The sequence below is a fragment of the Symphalangus syndactylus genome, chromosome 2 (assembly GCF_028878055.3).
Source record: "Symphalangus syndactylus isolate Jambi chromosome 2, NHGRI_mSymSyn1-v2.1_pri, whole genome shotgun sequence".
Lineage (NCBI taxonomy): Eukaryota > Metazoa > Chordata > Mammalia > Primates > Hylobatidae > Symphalangus > Symphalangus syndactylus.
The window spans coordinates 41,304,687-41,319,942 of record NC_072424.2 but is presented as its reverse complement, the minus strand read 5'-3'; the positions used below and the strand labels follow the sequence as shown (position 1 = coordinate 41,319,942).

The 15,256-nt window shown below is 47.5% G+C and overlaps 1 protein-coding gene across 9 annotated transcripts in view; it reads right to left on the bottom strand.

The window, feature by feature from the left end:
• Positions 1-6,588, bottom strand: part of ARHGAP19 (Rho GTPase activating protein 19) — a 77,434-nt gene extending 70,846 nt beyond the window's left edge. For 6 of the 9 annotated variants that reach the window (XM_055253687.2, XM_055253699.2, XM_063629250.1 and 3 more), the window contains exon 1: positions 6,487-6,587. In XM_055253687.2, coding sequence (XP_055109662.1) covers positions 6,487-6,542 — 56 coding nt within the window. In that variant the 5' untranslated portion in view covers positions 6,543-6,587. Of the gene's footprint in view, positions 1-6,486 lie in introns of all 9 variants that reach the window. The other 3 variants (XM_063629266.1, XM_063629272.1, XM_063629262.1) reach the window with 2 other exon arrangements.
• Positions 6,589-15,256: the final 8,668 nt, after the last annotated feature.

Below are 15,256 nucleotides of genomic sequence, written 5' to 3'. Positions count from 1 at the left end.
GTTTGAGACCAGCCTGGCCAACATGATGAAACCCTGTCTCTACTAAAAATACAAAAATTAGCTGGATGTAGTGGCACATGCCTGTAGTCCCCAGCTACTCAGGAGGCTGAGGCAGGAGAATTGTTTAAACCCAGAAGGCGGAGGTTGCAGTGAGCCAAGATTGTGCCACTGCACTCCAGCCTGTGCCACAGATCAAGACTCCGTGTCAAAAAATCAAGGCTCAGAAGTCATGTTTACTAACCAATATTCCATACCTGAGGTATATGTAAATTAACAGGATATAGAACCCTTTCCACATCTTCAGGCACCTCCCCTGTCCTCCAAAAACATTTCCAGGCATTCTACCGTCTGTTCCTAAGCTGGCTCTTCATGTAATAATAGTTAGCACTTTCTTTTTAAGTCTCTTTTTAATTAAAAAATACTAAGTTGTGTGTATTTCCCTACTGCCAATTATGAGGAGAAGTAGCTTTATTTCATTTCCTGCTTTCGCCTTTTCTCTTTGACCGTTAAAGGTCTCTATTATGTTTATACTATTATTGGTAAAGTGGATAGTTTTTTTTTGTTTTTGTTGTTGTTGTTTGTACAGGGTCTCACTCTATCACCCAGGCTAGAGTGCAATGGCAGGATGATGGCTGTTTGCAGCCTCCACCTCCCGAGCTCAAGTGATCCTCCCACCTTAGCCTCCCAAGTAGCTGGGACCACAGGCGTGCATCACCACACCTGGCTATATGTTTTTATTTTTTTATAGGATCTCCCTATATTGCCCAGGCTAGTCTCAAACTCCTGGCCTCAGGCGATCCTCCTGTCTCTGCCTCCCCCTCCCAAAATACTGAGATTACAGGCGTGAGCCACCAGGCCTGGCAGTGGATATTTTCTATTTGTGATTCCCCTTCAGTATTGTCCACTTAAGAGTAACTTGAAAGTATAAGAAACGAAATGTGTTAAATTTTAAAGGACCATTCTACTTAATAAAAACCAGAAATGGAAGGGAGGGGGTGTTCCTCATCAACAGGTCAAAAACATAACATGGGAATCTTTATAGGCAGAGCAATTTTTCCTTGTTTAAATCTTTAACCAGGTGCAGTGGCTCACATCTATATTCCCAACACTTTAGGGGGCCAAGGCAAGAGGAATGCTTGAGCCCAGGAGTTTGAGGCCCACCTGGGCAACATAGGGAGACTCAAACTCTAGAATAAATTTTAAAAATTAGCCGAGTGTGGTGGCGCATGCCTGTAGTTCCAGCTACTTGAGAGGCTAAGGTGGAAGGATTGCTTGAGCCCAGGACGTCGTGGCTATAGTAAGCCATCATCATGCCACTACGCTCCAGCCAGGACCACAAAGTGAGATCCTGTCTCAAAAAAAATCATAGTAAGTTTTTAAAAATAAATCTTTTGGCCAGGTGCGGTGGCTCACGCCTGTAATCCCAGCACTTTGGGAGGCCAAGGCAGGCGCATCACCTGAGGTTGGGAGTTTGAGACCAGCCTGACCAACATGGAGAAACCCTGTCTCTACTAAAAACACAAAATTAGCCGGGCGTGGTGGCACATGCCTGTAATCCCAGCTACTCGGGACGCTGAGGCAGGAGAATCTCTTAAACCCAGGAGGTGGAGGTTGCAGTGAGCCAAGATGGTGCCATTGCATTCCAGCCAGGGCAACAAGAGTGAAACTCCATCTCAAGAATAAATAAATAAATAAATAAATAAATAAATAAATAAATAAATATTTTATTAAAAGAAATTAAAGCATTTGTAATTATTAGGAGCAGTGTTAAAATAACAATGAAAAACAAAAAGCTGGGCAGTTCTAAATGTCACATATTCTGCATTCAATATTTATATATGTATTCATCTGTGCAAATCAGACTATTTTTTCCTCTTCTTTATGGAATACAAGGGGCCACACTATCAACAGAACATTAGAAAGATTAACCCCTGCAGCCAGGCGTGGTAGCTCACGCCTGTAATCCCAGCACTTTGGGAGGCTGAGGCGGGTGGATCATGAGGTCAAGAGATGGAGACCATCCTGGCCAACATGGTGAAACCCTGTCTCTACTAAAAATACACAAATTAGCTGAGCGTGGTGGCATGTGCCTGTAGTCCCAGCTACTTGGGAGGCTGAGGCAGGAGAATCGCTTGAACCCGGGAGGCAGAGGTTGCAGTGAGCTGAGATCGTGACACTACACTCCAGCCTGGTGACAGAGCAACACTCCATCTAAAAAAAAAAAAAAAAAAAAAAAAAAAAGAAAAGAAAAAAAAAGATTAATCCCTGCACAGCAAGAAAGAATCTGTAAAGTATTTATCACCATGAGAAAATATTTCTCTTAGAAATGACAGACTATTATTCACTAACTATTGACCACCTACACAAGCTAAGCACTGGGAATATGTGATAAATACATATGTGTGTCCTGCCCTCAAAATGCCTTACAGAAATCCCAAACTTCTCTTTTTTTTTTTTGAGATGGAGTCTCACTCTGTTGCCCAGGCTGGAGTGCAGTGGCGTGATCTCAGCTCACTGCAACCTCTGCCTCCCAGGTTCAAGCGATTGTCCTGCCTCAGCCTCCCGAGTAGCTGGGACTACAGGTGTGTGCCACCATGCCTGGCTAACTTTTTTTTTGTATTTTTAGTAGAGACGGGGTTTCACTGTGTTAGCCAGGATGGTCTCGATCTCCTGACCTCATGATCCACCTGCCTCAGCCTCCCAAGGTGCTGGGATCACAGGCGTGAGCCACCTGGCCTGACTTGTTTTTTTTCTTTGAAATGTAGTCTCGCTCTGTCGCCCAGGCTGGAGGGCAATGGCGCTATCTCAGCTCACTGCAACCTCCACCTCCTTTGTTCAAGCGATTCTCCTGTCTCAGCCTCCCAAGTAGGTGGGATTACAGGCACACGCCACCACGCTCTGCTATTTTGTGTACTTTTAGTTGAGACGGGGTTTCACTGTGTTCCCCAGGCTGATCTTGAACTCCTGAGCTCAGGTGATCGAACCGCCTCGGCCTCAAAGTGCTAGGATTACAGGCGTGAGCCATCGCACCCGGCCCACTTCTCTTTTACAATATGGAATTGATGAAATGGTTTCAGGTTCAGGTAAGATTGTGTGAATACCTACTGATCATGTAATTAACTAATACTCTCACTGAAAATTTAAATTCAACTGGCAATATACTATAAAGAAATTCAGGCCAGGCGCAGTGGCTGACATCTATAATCCCAGCACTTTGGGAGCCCAAGGCAGGAGGATCACTTATGCCAGGAACTCAAGACCACCCTGGGCAACATGGCGAGACCCCGGTTTCTACAAAAAAAACAAAACAACAACAACAAAAACACTAGCTGGGCATAGTGGCCCGTGCCTGTAGTCCCAACTATTCAGGAGGCTGAGGAGGGAGGATCAGTTGAGCCCAGGAGGTTGAGGCTGCAGGGACCTGTAATCGTATCACTGCACTCCAGCCTGGGCAACAGAAGGAGCCCTGTGTTAAAAAAAAGAAAAGAAAAGAAAAAGAAAAGAAATTCAAACTACTCTTGCTATGGAATAGTATTTTATTTGTCCTCAGATTTTCACCAAAATTTAGAATTTTTTAAAGAACTGGATGAAGGATGATCTAATCAAATGTATCAATCACCTCTACAGTTCCCAGGCAAAAAAAAAAAAATGATCAACCATTTATAGGCAGCTTCAAGAGTGGAAAACTCGGGCAATTGGGTCCCCTCCCTTTGTATGGGAACTCTGTTTTCACTCTATTTCACTCGATTAAATCTTGCAACTGCACTCTTCTGGTCTATGTTTGTTACGGCTGGAGCTGAGCTTTCGCTCGCCATCTACCACTGCTGTTTGCCACTGTCGCAGACTCACCGCTGACTCCCATCCCGCTGCTGACTCCCATCCCGCTGCTGACTCCCATCCCTCCGGATCTGGCAGGGTGTCTGCTGTGCTCCTGATCCAGCGAGACTCCCATTGCCACTCCCGATCGTGCTAAAGGCTTGCCATTGTTCCTGCATGGCTAAGTGCCTGGGTTCGTCCTAATCAAGCTGAACACTAGTCACTGGGTTCCACGGTTCTCTTCCGTGACCCACGGCTTCTAATAGAGCTATAACACTCATAGCATGGCCCAAGATTCCATTCCTTGGAATCCCTGAGGCCAAGAACCCCAGGTCAGAGAACACGAGGCTTGCCACCATCTTGGAAGCGGCCTGTCATCATCTTAGAAGCCGCTCACCACCATCTTGGGAGCTCTGTGAGCAATGACCCCCTGGTAACATTTTGGCGACCAGGAAGGGGCATCCAAAGCGTTTGTCTCTTCCAGAATTCAAACTGTAAAACTACAAATCATTCTTCAAATGGAACCCCAGATGCAGTCCATGACTAAGATCCACCGCGGACCGCTGGAACGGCCTGCTAGCTCATGCTCCGATGTTAATGACATGAAAGGCACCCCTCCCGAGGAAATCTCAACTACACAACCCCTACTACACCCCAATTCAGCAGGAAGCAGTTAGAGCAGTCATCGGTCAACCTCCCCAACAGCACTTGGGTTTTCCTGTTGAGAGGGGGGACTGAAAGACAGTACTAGCTGGATTTCCTAGGCCAACTAAGAATCCCTGAGGCTAGCTGGGAAGGTGACCGCATCCACCTTTAAAAACGGGGCTTTCGGCCGGGCGCGGTGGCTCACGCTTGTAATCCCAGCACTTTGGGAGGCCGAGGCGGGTGGATCACGAGGTCAGGAGATCGAGACCACGGTGAAACCCCATCTCTACTAAAAATACAAAAAAAATTAGCCGGGCGTGGTGGCGGGCGCCTGTAGTCCCAGCTACTCGGAGAGGCTGAGGCAGGAGAATGGCGTGAACCCGGGAGGCGGAGCTTGCAGTGAGCCGAGATTGCGCCACTGCACTCCAGCCTGGGTGCCCGGGTGACACAGCAAGACTCGTCTCAAAAAAAAAAAAAAAAAAAACGGGGCTTGCAACTTAGCTCACACCCAACCAATCAGAGAGCTCACTAAAATGCTAATTAGGCAAAAAACAGGAGGTAAAGAAATAGCCAATCATCTCTTGCCTGAGAGCACAGCGGGAGGGACAAGGATCGGGATATAAACCCAGGCATTAGAGCCAGCAACGGCAACCCCCTTTGGGTCCCCTCCCTTTGTATGGGAGCTGTGTTTTCACTCTGTTTCACTCTATGAAATCTTGCAACTGCAAAAAAAAAAAAAAAAAAAAAGAGTGGAAAACTCTTCCGTATCATATTTTATTTTATTTACTTATTTGAGACATAGTCTTGCTCTGTCACCCAGGGTGGAATGCAATGGCACATCTGGGCTCACTGCAACCTCTGCCTCAGCCTCCTGAGTAGCCGGGACTACAGGCGCCCGCCACCACACCCGCTAATTATTGTATTTTTAGTAGAGACGGGTTTTCATCATGTTGGCCAGGCTGGTCTCGAACTCCTGACCTCAGGTGATCCACTCCCCTCGGCCTCCCAAAGTGCTGGGATTACAGCTGTGAGCCCCCATGCCCGGCCCCGTATCATATTTTAAGTAACACACTCAACCACGCTCATCTGGGCTCAGGAAGAAGCCGGGTCACAAAGTTTTTAGTTTCCCAAGATTCTTGGAATCTCCTATTGGGTACAAATGGAACCAAAAGACGCCAAACCTAAGTATTTTACTGAGTTACACTGAGGCAACATAAATAAACTCAATCTACTGAATTACACCAAAAACAAAATTGTAATCAATTAAGACAACTTAGGTCTCAAGGATAAGGCAACACCACCTCGAAATTCTCTCCTGAAAACGCTAAATCTCGGTGTGGCTGCTTAGGAAAGAACATCCTGTGGAAATAAAGTCATGATGTCCTGGACTACAGATCCCTCTCCCATCTGCTCCTTAGCTGTTCTACTAGGAAGAAGAAAATCTATTGCGTAGAGTTGTCATTATCGGCTAAGCTCAGTGCTAGCTTTAAAGGGATTGTCTTATTCAATCTTGACACTTGGAAATAGGCATCCTCATGTCCCTTTGCAGATGAAGAAACTGAAGTCGAGAGAGGTTTAAAAACTGGCCCAAGGACTCAACACCGTTTCTAATTGACACTCAAATCCTTGCTCGGACCTGAACGCACTAAGTGCCTCGGAGAAGATGTGAAGCGCTGTGTGTAACGGTGAGGAATTCGCTAACCAGCCCTGGACTTCCGTTTCCTCGCCATCAAGAGGTGTATCGGCGCCAAAGCGATCAGCGCTGCCACCCCCAGCTGGACGTCTGCAGCCAGCGCAGCGGGAGGAGCCCCCTCAGGCACCAGCAGGACAGAGCGAGGGGCTTGGCTGGAGCCCAGCGCCCAGGCCCGACCCCCGCGCCTCAGCCCCCACAGGCGCGACAACGAGAAACGCCGTGGGAGAAAGAAACAAAGCCCGAACCGTGCGTCTCCGTGACCCAAGGCAAAGGCGGCAGGACTACCAGCCCAAGGCCGCGTTTCCCAGGAAACTGGACCAAACTCAGCTCACCTCCGGCCGGATTCGCGGGCTGGCACCTCCCCTTCGCTCTGTGCCTCAGTCGCCATCTTCGTCAGCAAACTTCTTTCACCGCCCCACCTTAGGTCCCGCCCCCACATATTTGGATTGGCTAATATGTTTTCACCTCTTCCGTGCGATTGGATGACTCGACCGCCCCTCCTCAACCTGAACTGTTTAATATATTATTGGCCTATTCAAATGACTAACCGTCATTCGTCGTTCCCAGCCCTGGCGGAAAAAAAGGGAGGGGCGGGGAAAGACGACCCAGCCCCGAGGCCTGCCGGGAGTTGTAGTTTCTCATTTTGATAAACCCTTCGGATTCCACAGACCTTTAGGTTCAAGTCAGAAATCACCAGCCTATGCTCAAATTTTGTCCTGATATGTAAATCACGGAATTATAGAACTGTCAACTTTGAAAGTGACTCATCACTTTCTAAAATGCAAGACTCCGTACCCTATATCTCAGCATCACGCAATATACCCAGATAACAAACCTACTCATGTACCCCCAAATTTAAAATAAAAGTTGAAAATAAATAATTTTTTTTATAATTTTTTTAATTTTTTTTTTTCTGTTGAGACAGGGTTTCACCATGTTGCCCAGGCTGGTCTCGAACCCCTGAGCTCAAGCAATCCTCCCCTGTCAGCATCCCAAAGTGCTGGGATTAAAGGCATGAGGCACCGCACCCACCAATAAATTAATTAATTTAATTTCATTTAATTTAATTTAATGCAAGACTCGTTCTCTGTCTTGACCCAGAGATAAATCTCTCAAGCGCAGGCAGGGAGTGGCAACCTAGAAGTACTTGCTTTTAAACGTATAGTTCAAAGCCTTCTTTCTTCAGATACTCAGCATAGCCCTAGCCATAGGTCACTTCTTTCTTCCTTTATGTCTTCTTTTTTTTTTTTTTTTTTTTTGAGATAGGGTCTCCCTCTGTCTCCCAGGCTGGAGCGCAGTACAATATTGCAGCATACCAGCACACAGGGCAAATTTTTGTACTTTTTGTGGAGATGGGGTTTCACCCTGTTGGCCAGGCTGGAGTCGGTCGTTTCTGCTTCAGTACACCCACTCCCTTCCAGCTTCCCAGAGAACCCACCGAGTTTGCCTTGTGATATGAACCATGGAACCAAAAGCTGCATGACTTTGTCCCAAACTAAACTTTAATCCTCAATGGTAGGAATAACCATAATTATCCTTGTCCTCCCTGCGGCACACACTTCTTCTAGGGATTAACTGAGGCAACATATGTGAGAACATTGTAAATTTTGAGCATTGTTGTTTTTTGTTTTTCCATATTGTTTTCCTATGCTGGACTTTTCTAGGGAATTTCTGTATCGATCCTTCTGATATCCTGCCACCTGGGGCTCTCCCTGCACTCTGCCTCCTTTTTACTAAACTGTACTGCACATGCTTCACTTTCTCAACTGTCTCAGGGCTTTTGCACATGTTGCTTTTTCTGGCTAGTCCATTTTTCCACTTTTTTGGCTTTCAGGTCAAAGCTTAAATGTCACTGGCTCAAAGACCTTCCATGACCCCCATTGTATAAATCAATTCCCTCAGTAAACTTTCACAAAGAACTCTGTACTATTCTTTCACAGTTCATATCACAACTCACAATTACATAGTCGTTTGTGTGACTATTTGTTTCATGTGAGGTTTCCCAGCTAGGCTTCCTGCCACAAGTGGGTAGAGACTATATTATTTTTTTTAATTTCCATTTTTTTTTTATTTTTTTAATCATTTATTTTTTTATTATTTTTTTTTTGCACACAAAACAATAAACATTTTCTAAAAATACATACAAACAAAAAGATGCATATCAAACATATTAGGAAGGTTGCACATGGGAAGACGGGGAATAGAAATGGGGGGTGGCAATTAAAGAAAATAAATGAGAGAGAGACTTTGTATGGATCAATGGTAATAACTCAATCCTCTATTTGACAAAGAAGAAGGAGAAGGAAGAGGAAGAAAAAGAAAGTGGGATAAAGGATCAGAAAGAGAGGAAAATAGAAAAAATTAGAGTATGACTCCAGGGTAGACCTGTTTTGTTGTCGCTGGGTTGGCTGGTTGGTTTGTCTGTTGTATTTTTCATATGTTTCGCCATGTTGGCCAGGCTGGTCTCGAACTCCTGGCCTCAAGTGATCAACCCGCCTCGGCCTCCCAGAGTGCTGGGACTACAGGCGTGAGCCACCACGTCCAGCCCCCACATTGCTTCTGGCCTCCATGGTAGACCTCCCAGACGGGGCGGCCGGGCAGAGGCGCTCCCCACATCCCAGACGGGGCGGCCGGACAGAGACGCTCCTCACTTCCTAGACGGGGTGGCGGCCGGGCAGAGGGGCTCCTCACTTCCCGGACGAAGTGGCCAGGCAGAGGCGCTCCTCACATCCCAGATGATGGGCGGCCCGGCAGAGGCGCTCCTCACTTCCCAGACAGGGCGGCCGGGCAGAGGCCCTCCTCACTTCTTCCCAGACGGGGCGGCCGGGCAGAGGCGCTCCTCACTTCCCAGACGATGGGCGGCCGGGCAGAGGCGCTCCTCACATCCCAGACGGGGCGGCCGGGCAGAGGCGCTCCTCACATCCCAGACGGGGCGGCCGGGCAGAGGCGCTCCTCACATCCCAGACGATGGGCGGCCGGGCAGAGACGCTCCCCACCTCCCAGACGGGGCGGCGGCCGGGCAGAGGCTGCAATCCCAGCACCCTGGGAGTCCAAGGCAGGCGGCTGGGAGGCGGAGGCTGCAGCGAGCCAAGACCACGCCACCGCACTCCAGCTCGGGCAGCACCAAGCACCGAGTGAGCGAGACTCTGTCTGCAGTCCCAGCACCTCGGGAGGCCGAGGCGGGCAGAGCACTCGAGGTCAGGAGCTGGAGACCAGCCTGGCCAACGTGGCGAAACCGCGCCTCAGGAGAAAAACCAGGCAGGGGTGGTGGCGCGCGCCGGCAATCCCAGGCAGCCCGCAGGCCGGGGCAGGGGAATCACGGGAGCCGGAGGCAGGGAGACTGCAGCGAGCCGACTGTACTCCAGCCTGGGTCACAGAGGAAAAAAAGGAAGGAAGGAAGGAAGGAAGGGAGGGAGGGAGGGAGGGAGGGAGGGAAGGAAGGAAATATTTATTTTGCTCCCCACAGTGTCTGGCACATAATGGCTGTCCAATAAATATTTTTGAAAAATATAAGCACGTCGTCAAACTATTACATCCAAATAATCAAATCACATATTCTAATAGATTTTTTTCAACTGATAAATTAATACTAAAAGTTTGATAAGGGCTAGGCACAGTGGCCTACACCCGTAATCCCATCGTTTTTGGAGGCTGAGGCAGGAGGATCACCTGGGCCCAGGATTTCAAGGTTAAAGTGAGCTATGATTGTGCCACTGAACTCCAGGCTAGGTGACAGAATGAGACCCTTTCTCTAAAAAAGCAAATAAAAGTTTGATAAATGTGTCCAAATAAAATTGCATTTAGTTTGATGTTTTTTATGTTTTTTGTTTGAAACAGAGTCTCACTCTGTTGCCAGCTACTCAGGAGGCTGAGGCAGGAGAATCGCTTGAACCCAGGAAGGGGAGGTTACAGTGAGCCAAGATCACGTGCCACTGCACTCCAGCCTGGGCCAACAGAATGAGACTCTGTCTCAAAAAAAAAAAAAGGCCAGGCGAGGTGGCTCACACCTGTAATCTCAGCACTTTGGGAGGCCAAAGCAGGTGGATCACCTGAGGTCAGGAGTTCCAGCCTAGCCCGGCAACATGGTGAAACCCTGTCTCTATTAAAAATACAAAAATTAGCCGGGTGTGGTGCCACACACCTATAATCCCAGCTACTTGAGAGGCTGAGGCAGGAGAATCACTTGAACCCAGGAGGTAGAGGTTGCAGTGAGCCAAGATCGTGCCACTACACTCCAGCCTGGGCAATAGGTTGAGGCTACGTCTCAAAAAAAAAAAAAGAAACAAAGAAAAAGAAAATCCAGGTTGCGTTAATTGCTATATATGCAAAGCAAGGAACCCACGGCTCAAATTCTGCCCTTCCCTCAAAATAGGAACTAGTTTTGTTTCTAGCCCCATGACACCCAGCACATGGACTGATTGACTGATTGAATGAAATTGATGCTTTCACAAAAGAAAAACTGTTCAAAACTTTAAAGTATTACCACTGCAACTAGGAGGAACACCACAAAACTATATTTCTGGTTCTTTTTTTTAATGAAGAATCGCACCTTTTTTTTTTTTTTTTGGAGACAGAGTCTCACTCTGTCGCCCAGGCAGGAGTGCGGTGGCATGATCTCGGATCACTGCAACCTCTGCCTCCCAGGTTCAAGCAATTCTCCTGCCTCAGCTTCCCGAGTAGCTGGGACTACAAGCACCCCACCACCACGCCCGGCTAATTTTTGTATTTTTAGTAGAGACAGGGTTTCGCCATATTGGCCAGTCTGCTCTCAAACTCCTGACCTCAGGTGATCCGCCCACCTCGGCCTCCCAAAGTGCTGGGATTACAGGCATGAGCCACCACACCTAGCCAAATCACATGTTTATATAATGTTTGGGAAAATACAGCACAGTAGTTAAAAGCATGGGCTCCGGAGTGAATAAACCCAAGTTCAAATCCTGGCTCCAGAGCTTCTAGCTATGTGACCCTGGACAAGTTACTTAGCTTTCTGATTCCATTTCCTCTTCTGTAAAATGAGGATAATAAATCTCACAAGGGTATGGTGAAGAGTAAATAAGATAATTTCTGAGGCCGGGCGCAGTGGCTCATGCCTGTATTCCCAGCACTTTGGGAGGCCGAGGCGGGCGGATCACCTGAGCTCAGGAGTTAGAGGCCAGCCTGATTAACATGGAGAAACCCTGTCTCTACTAAAAATACAAAATTAGCCAGGCATGGTGGCACATGCTGTAATCCCAGCTACTTGGGAGGCAGAGGCAGGAGAATCGCTTGAACCCAGAAGGCAGAGGTTGCAGTGAGCCGAGATCGCACCATTGCACTCCAGCCTGGGCAACAAGTGCGAAACTCCGTCTCAAAAAAAAAAAAAAAGATAATTTCTGAAAAGCCGCTTAGTAGCACAGTGTCTAGAACATACTAAGATTAGACCAGTGTTGGAGACGACATGATGAATATTAAGAATGCTAAACTCAGCCGGGCGCGGTGGCTCACGCCGGTAATCTCAGCACTTTGGGAGGCTGAGGCAGGCGGATCATAAAGTCAGGAGTTCGAGACCAGCCTGGCCAACATGGTGAAACCCCTGTCTCTACTAAAGATGCAAAAAAATTAGCCAGACATGGTGTCACACGCCTGTAATCCCAGCTACTCAGGAGGCTGAGGCAAGAGAATCACTTGAACCCGGGAGGCGGAGGTTGCAGTGAGCTGAGAATTGCATTCCAACCTGGTCAACAGGGCAAGACTCTGTCTCAAAAAAAAAAAAGAAAAAAAGAATGCTAAAAGAACGCTAAACTTGCTGGGCATGCACCTGTAGTCCCAGCTACTGCTGAGGCGGGAGGATTGCTTGAGCCCAAGAGTTCTGTATTACAATACACTATGCCTATGGGGTGTCTGCACTAAGTGTGGCATCAACGTGGTGATCTCCCAGGAGTGGGGGCCACCAGGTTGACTAAGGAGGGGTGATACAGCCTAGATTGGAAGCAGAGTATATCAAAAACCCCATGCTGGCTGGGCACAGTAGCTCACGAGACCAGCCTGACCAACATGGCGAAACCCCGTCTCTACTAAAAATACAAAAAATTAGCCTGGCGCGGTGGTGGGCACCTGTAATCCCAGCTACTCAGGAGGCTGAGGCAGGAGAACCGCTTGAACCTGGGAGATGGAGGTTTCAGTGAGCTGAGATTGCACCACTGCACTCCAGCCTGGCCGACACAGTGAGACTCTGTCTCAAAACAAACAAAAACAAAAACCTTATGCTGATCAGTAGTAGAATTTTGCCTGTGAATAGCCCCTGCACTCCAGCCTGGGCAACATAGTAAGACCCTGTCTCTAAAATAAATAAAGAAATAAAAGAATGCTAAACTCCCTTCTCTCTCTTCTCGGATAATGCATCTATCTCCATGGCTGTGTGATAAGGACTACACATTACATCACGGTTACGGTTTAATCAGTTACTCTGGAGAGAGAAGTGTTTCTCCTCAAAACCAACTGTTCTGCTGTGACTTCTGATTAAAAGCAAATATCATTGCTGAGTGCTGTAAAAACACAAACTCAGCTGACAAGCCTGCACACCTTTATTTCTGCAGGGGTATCATGACTTCCCTGAAGTCATCTTTTCTCTATCTAGGTACAGATTGTCAGCCTGGTGATAAGTGTGTACAGCAGGAGTTCAAGACAGTTCAGAAAGTTACCTTGTTTTCAACAGTCTAGTTGAACAAAAGGTCACAGAAAGGTGGCCCCAGCCCTCAAGCAGTTTACAGTAGACTCAGGGAGACAAAATGAACACATATAAGTCGCACACCACAGAAGATAGTTTAGAATTATGGGGGCTGAGTGGGGGCTAAACATCAAAGTAGGGAACAGACTCCTAGGAATTCAGAAGTGTGGAGAAGGGAAGAGGCCAAGACTGTCAGGAGGGTTTAGGAGCAACCCCATAGACTTGAGTCTGCTATGAATGTCACTACAAATCCATCTACCTACACCACAAGACTGCGAGCTTTAGGGGCAGAAGTGGTGTTCTAATCATCTTTGCTTTTCCAGGCCCTAGCCTCCATGGCAGGGAAAAAGGGAGGGAGGAAAGCTGGGAAGGAAGTCAACAAAGGAACATGTTGCAAAAGGGAGAAAATGAAGATCCGCCCCTGACCCCACCTCTAACTTCACCCTTCAACAGTGCAGATGACTTGCAGCCCTTGATGCGTCTTTGTGTTTTATACTTTTGTTCTAGCTCTGCCCTCTGTTTAAATTAAAGCAAGACGGCCGGGCGCGGTGGCTCACGCTTGTAATCCCAGCACTTTGGGAGGCCGAGGCGGGCAGATCACGAGGTCAGGAGATCCAGACCACGGTGAAACCCCGTCTCTACTAAAAATACAAAAAATTAGCCGGGCGTGGTGGCGGGCGCCTGTAGTCCCAGCTACTCGGAGAGGCTGAGGCAGGAGAATGGCGTGAACCCGGGAGGCGGAGCTTGCGGTGAGCCGAGATTGCACCACTGCACTCCAGCCTGGGCGACAGAGCGAGACTCCGTCTCAAGAAAAAAAAAAAAAAAAACTTAAAGCAAGACTTTTTTTTTTTTTTTTTTTTTGAGACGAAGTCTCGCTCTGTCGCCCTGGCTGGACTACAGTGGTGCAATCTCAGGTCACTGCGCTGCAACCTCTGCCTTTCAGGTTCAGGCGATTCTCCTGCCTCAGCCTCCCTAGTAGCTGGGACTATGAGTGCGCACCACCACGCCTGGCTAATTTTAGTAGAGACAGGGTTTTACCATGTTGGCCAGGCTGGTCTTGAACTCTTGACCTCAAGTGATCCGCCCGCCTTGGCTTCCCAAAGTGCTGGGATTACCAGCATGAGCCACCGAGCTGGGCCTAAAGCAGGACATTTTGATGCCCATATCAGAATACAAAAGCATCATGTGCACAATAAGCATTTCTGAGCCTTGCATCGGTTTCTAATCTTGTTAGGGATGGGGTGAGGGTGCCTACTGAATATCTTTTAAAAAGTGAAAATCTAGGCTGGGCACAGTGGCTCACGCCTGTAATCCCAACACTTTCTGAGGCCGAGGCGGGCAGATCACGAGGTCAGGAGATCGAGACCATCCTGGCTAACACGATGAAACCCAGTCTCTACTAAAACACAAGAAATTAGCCAGGCGTAGTGGCGGGCGCCTGTAGTCCCAGCTACTCGGGAGGCTGAGGCAGGAGAATGGCGTGAACCCGGGAGGTGGAGCTTGCAGTGAGCCGAGATCGTGCCACTGCACTCCAGCCTGGGTGACAGAGCGAGACTCTATCTCAAAAAAAAAAAAGAAAAGAAAATTTAGGCTGGGCGCAGTGGCTCATGCCAGCACTTTGGGAGGCCAAGGCGGGCAGATCACGAAGTCAGGAGTTTAAGACCAGCCTGGTGAACATGGTGAAACCCTGTCTCTACTAAAAAAAAAAAAAAAAATACAAAAATTAGCTGGGCGTGATGGCAGGCATCTGTAATCCCAGCTACTCAGGAGGCTGAGGCAGGAGAATCACTTGAACCCAGGAGACGGAGGTTGCAGTGAGCCAAGATCATGCCATTGCACTCCAGCCTGGGCAACAGAGCGAGACTCCATCTCAAAAAAAATAAAGAAAGAAAGAAAATCTAAAATGTGATTGTGTTTGTTCTCTTGTCAAAATAGCCAACACTCCCACCAAAATATCACATAGTTACCTGGAATACCAATTGCCTTCTTTCTTTTCTCCCTAACTTGTATTCGTTATAAAACCATCTTTGAAATTACCATTTTAATGGCTTTCTTTTCACCTGTTAATATTTCTTTTTTTTTCTACAGACAGGGTCTCACTATGTTGCCCAGGCTGGTCTCAAACTCCTGTCTTCAAGTGATCCTCCCACCTTGACCTCCCAAAGTGTTAGGATTACAGGCATGAGCCACCACATCCAGCCACCTGTTAATATTTAGTGCTCTTCTTTTTTTATTGTTTAATTACACAAGTAATACGGAAAGATATTTTCATTATTAAAAAAACCCAAGTAATACGGAAAGATATTTTCATTATTAAAAAAACTCAAGTAATATGAATAAAAATTTACCCTTGTCTACATTCTTTTTTTTTTTTTTTTTTTTGAGACGGAGTCTTG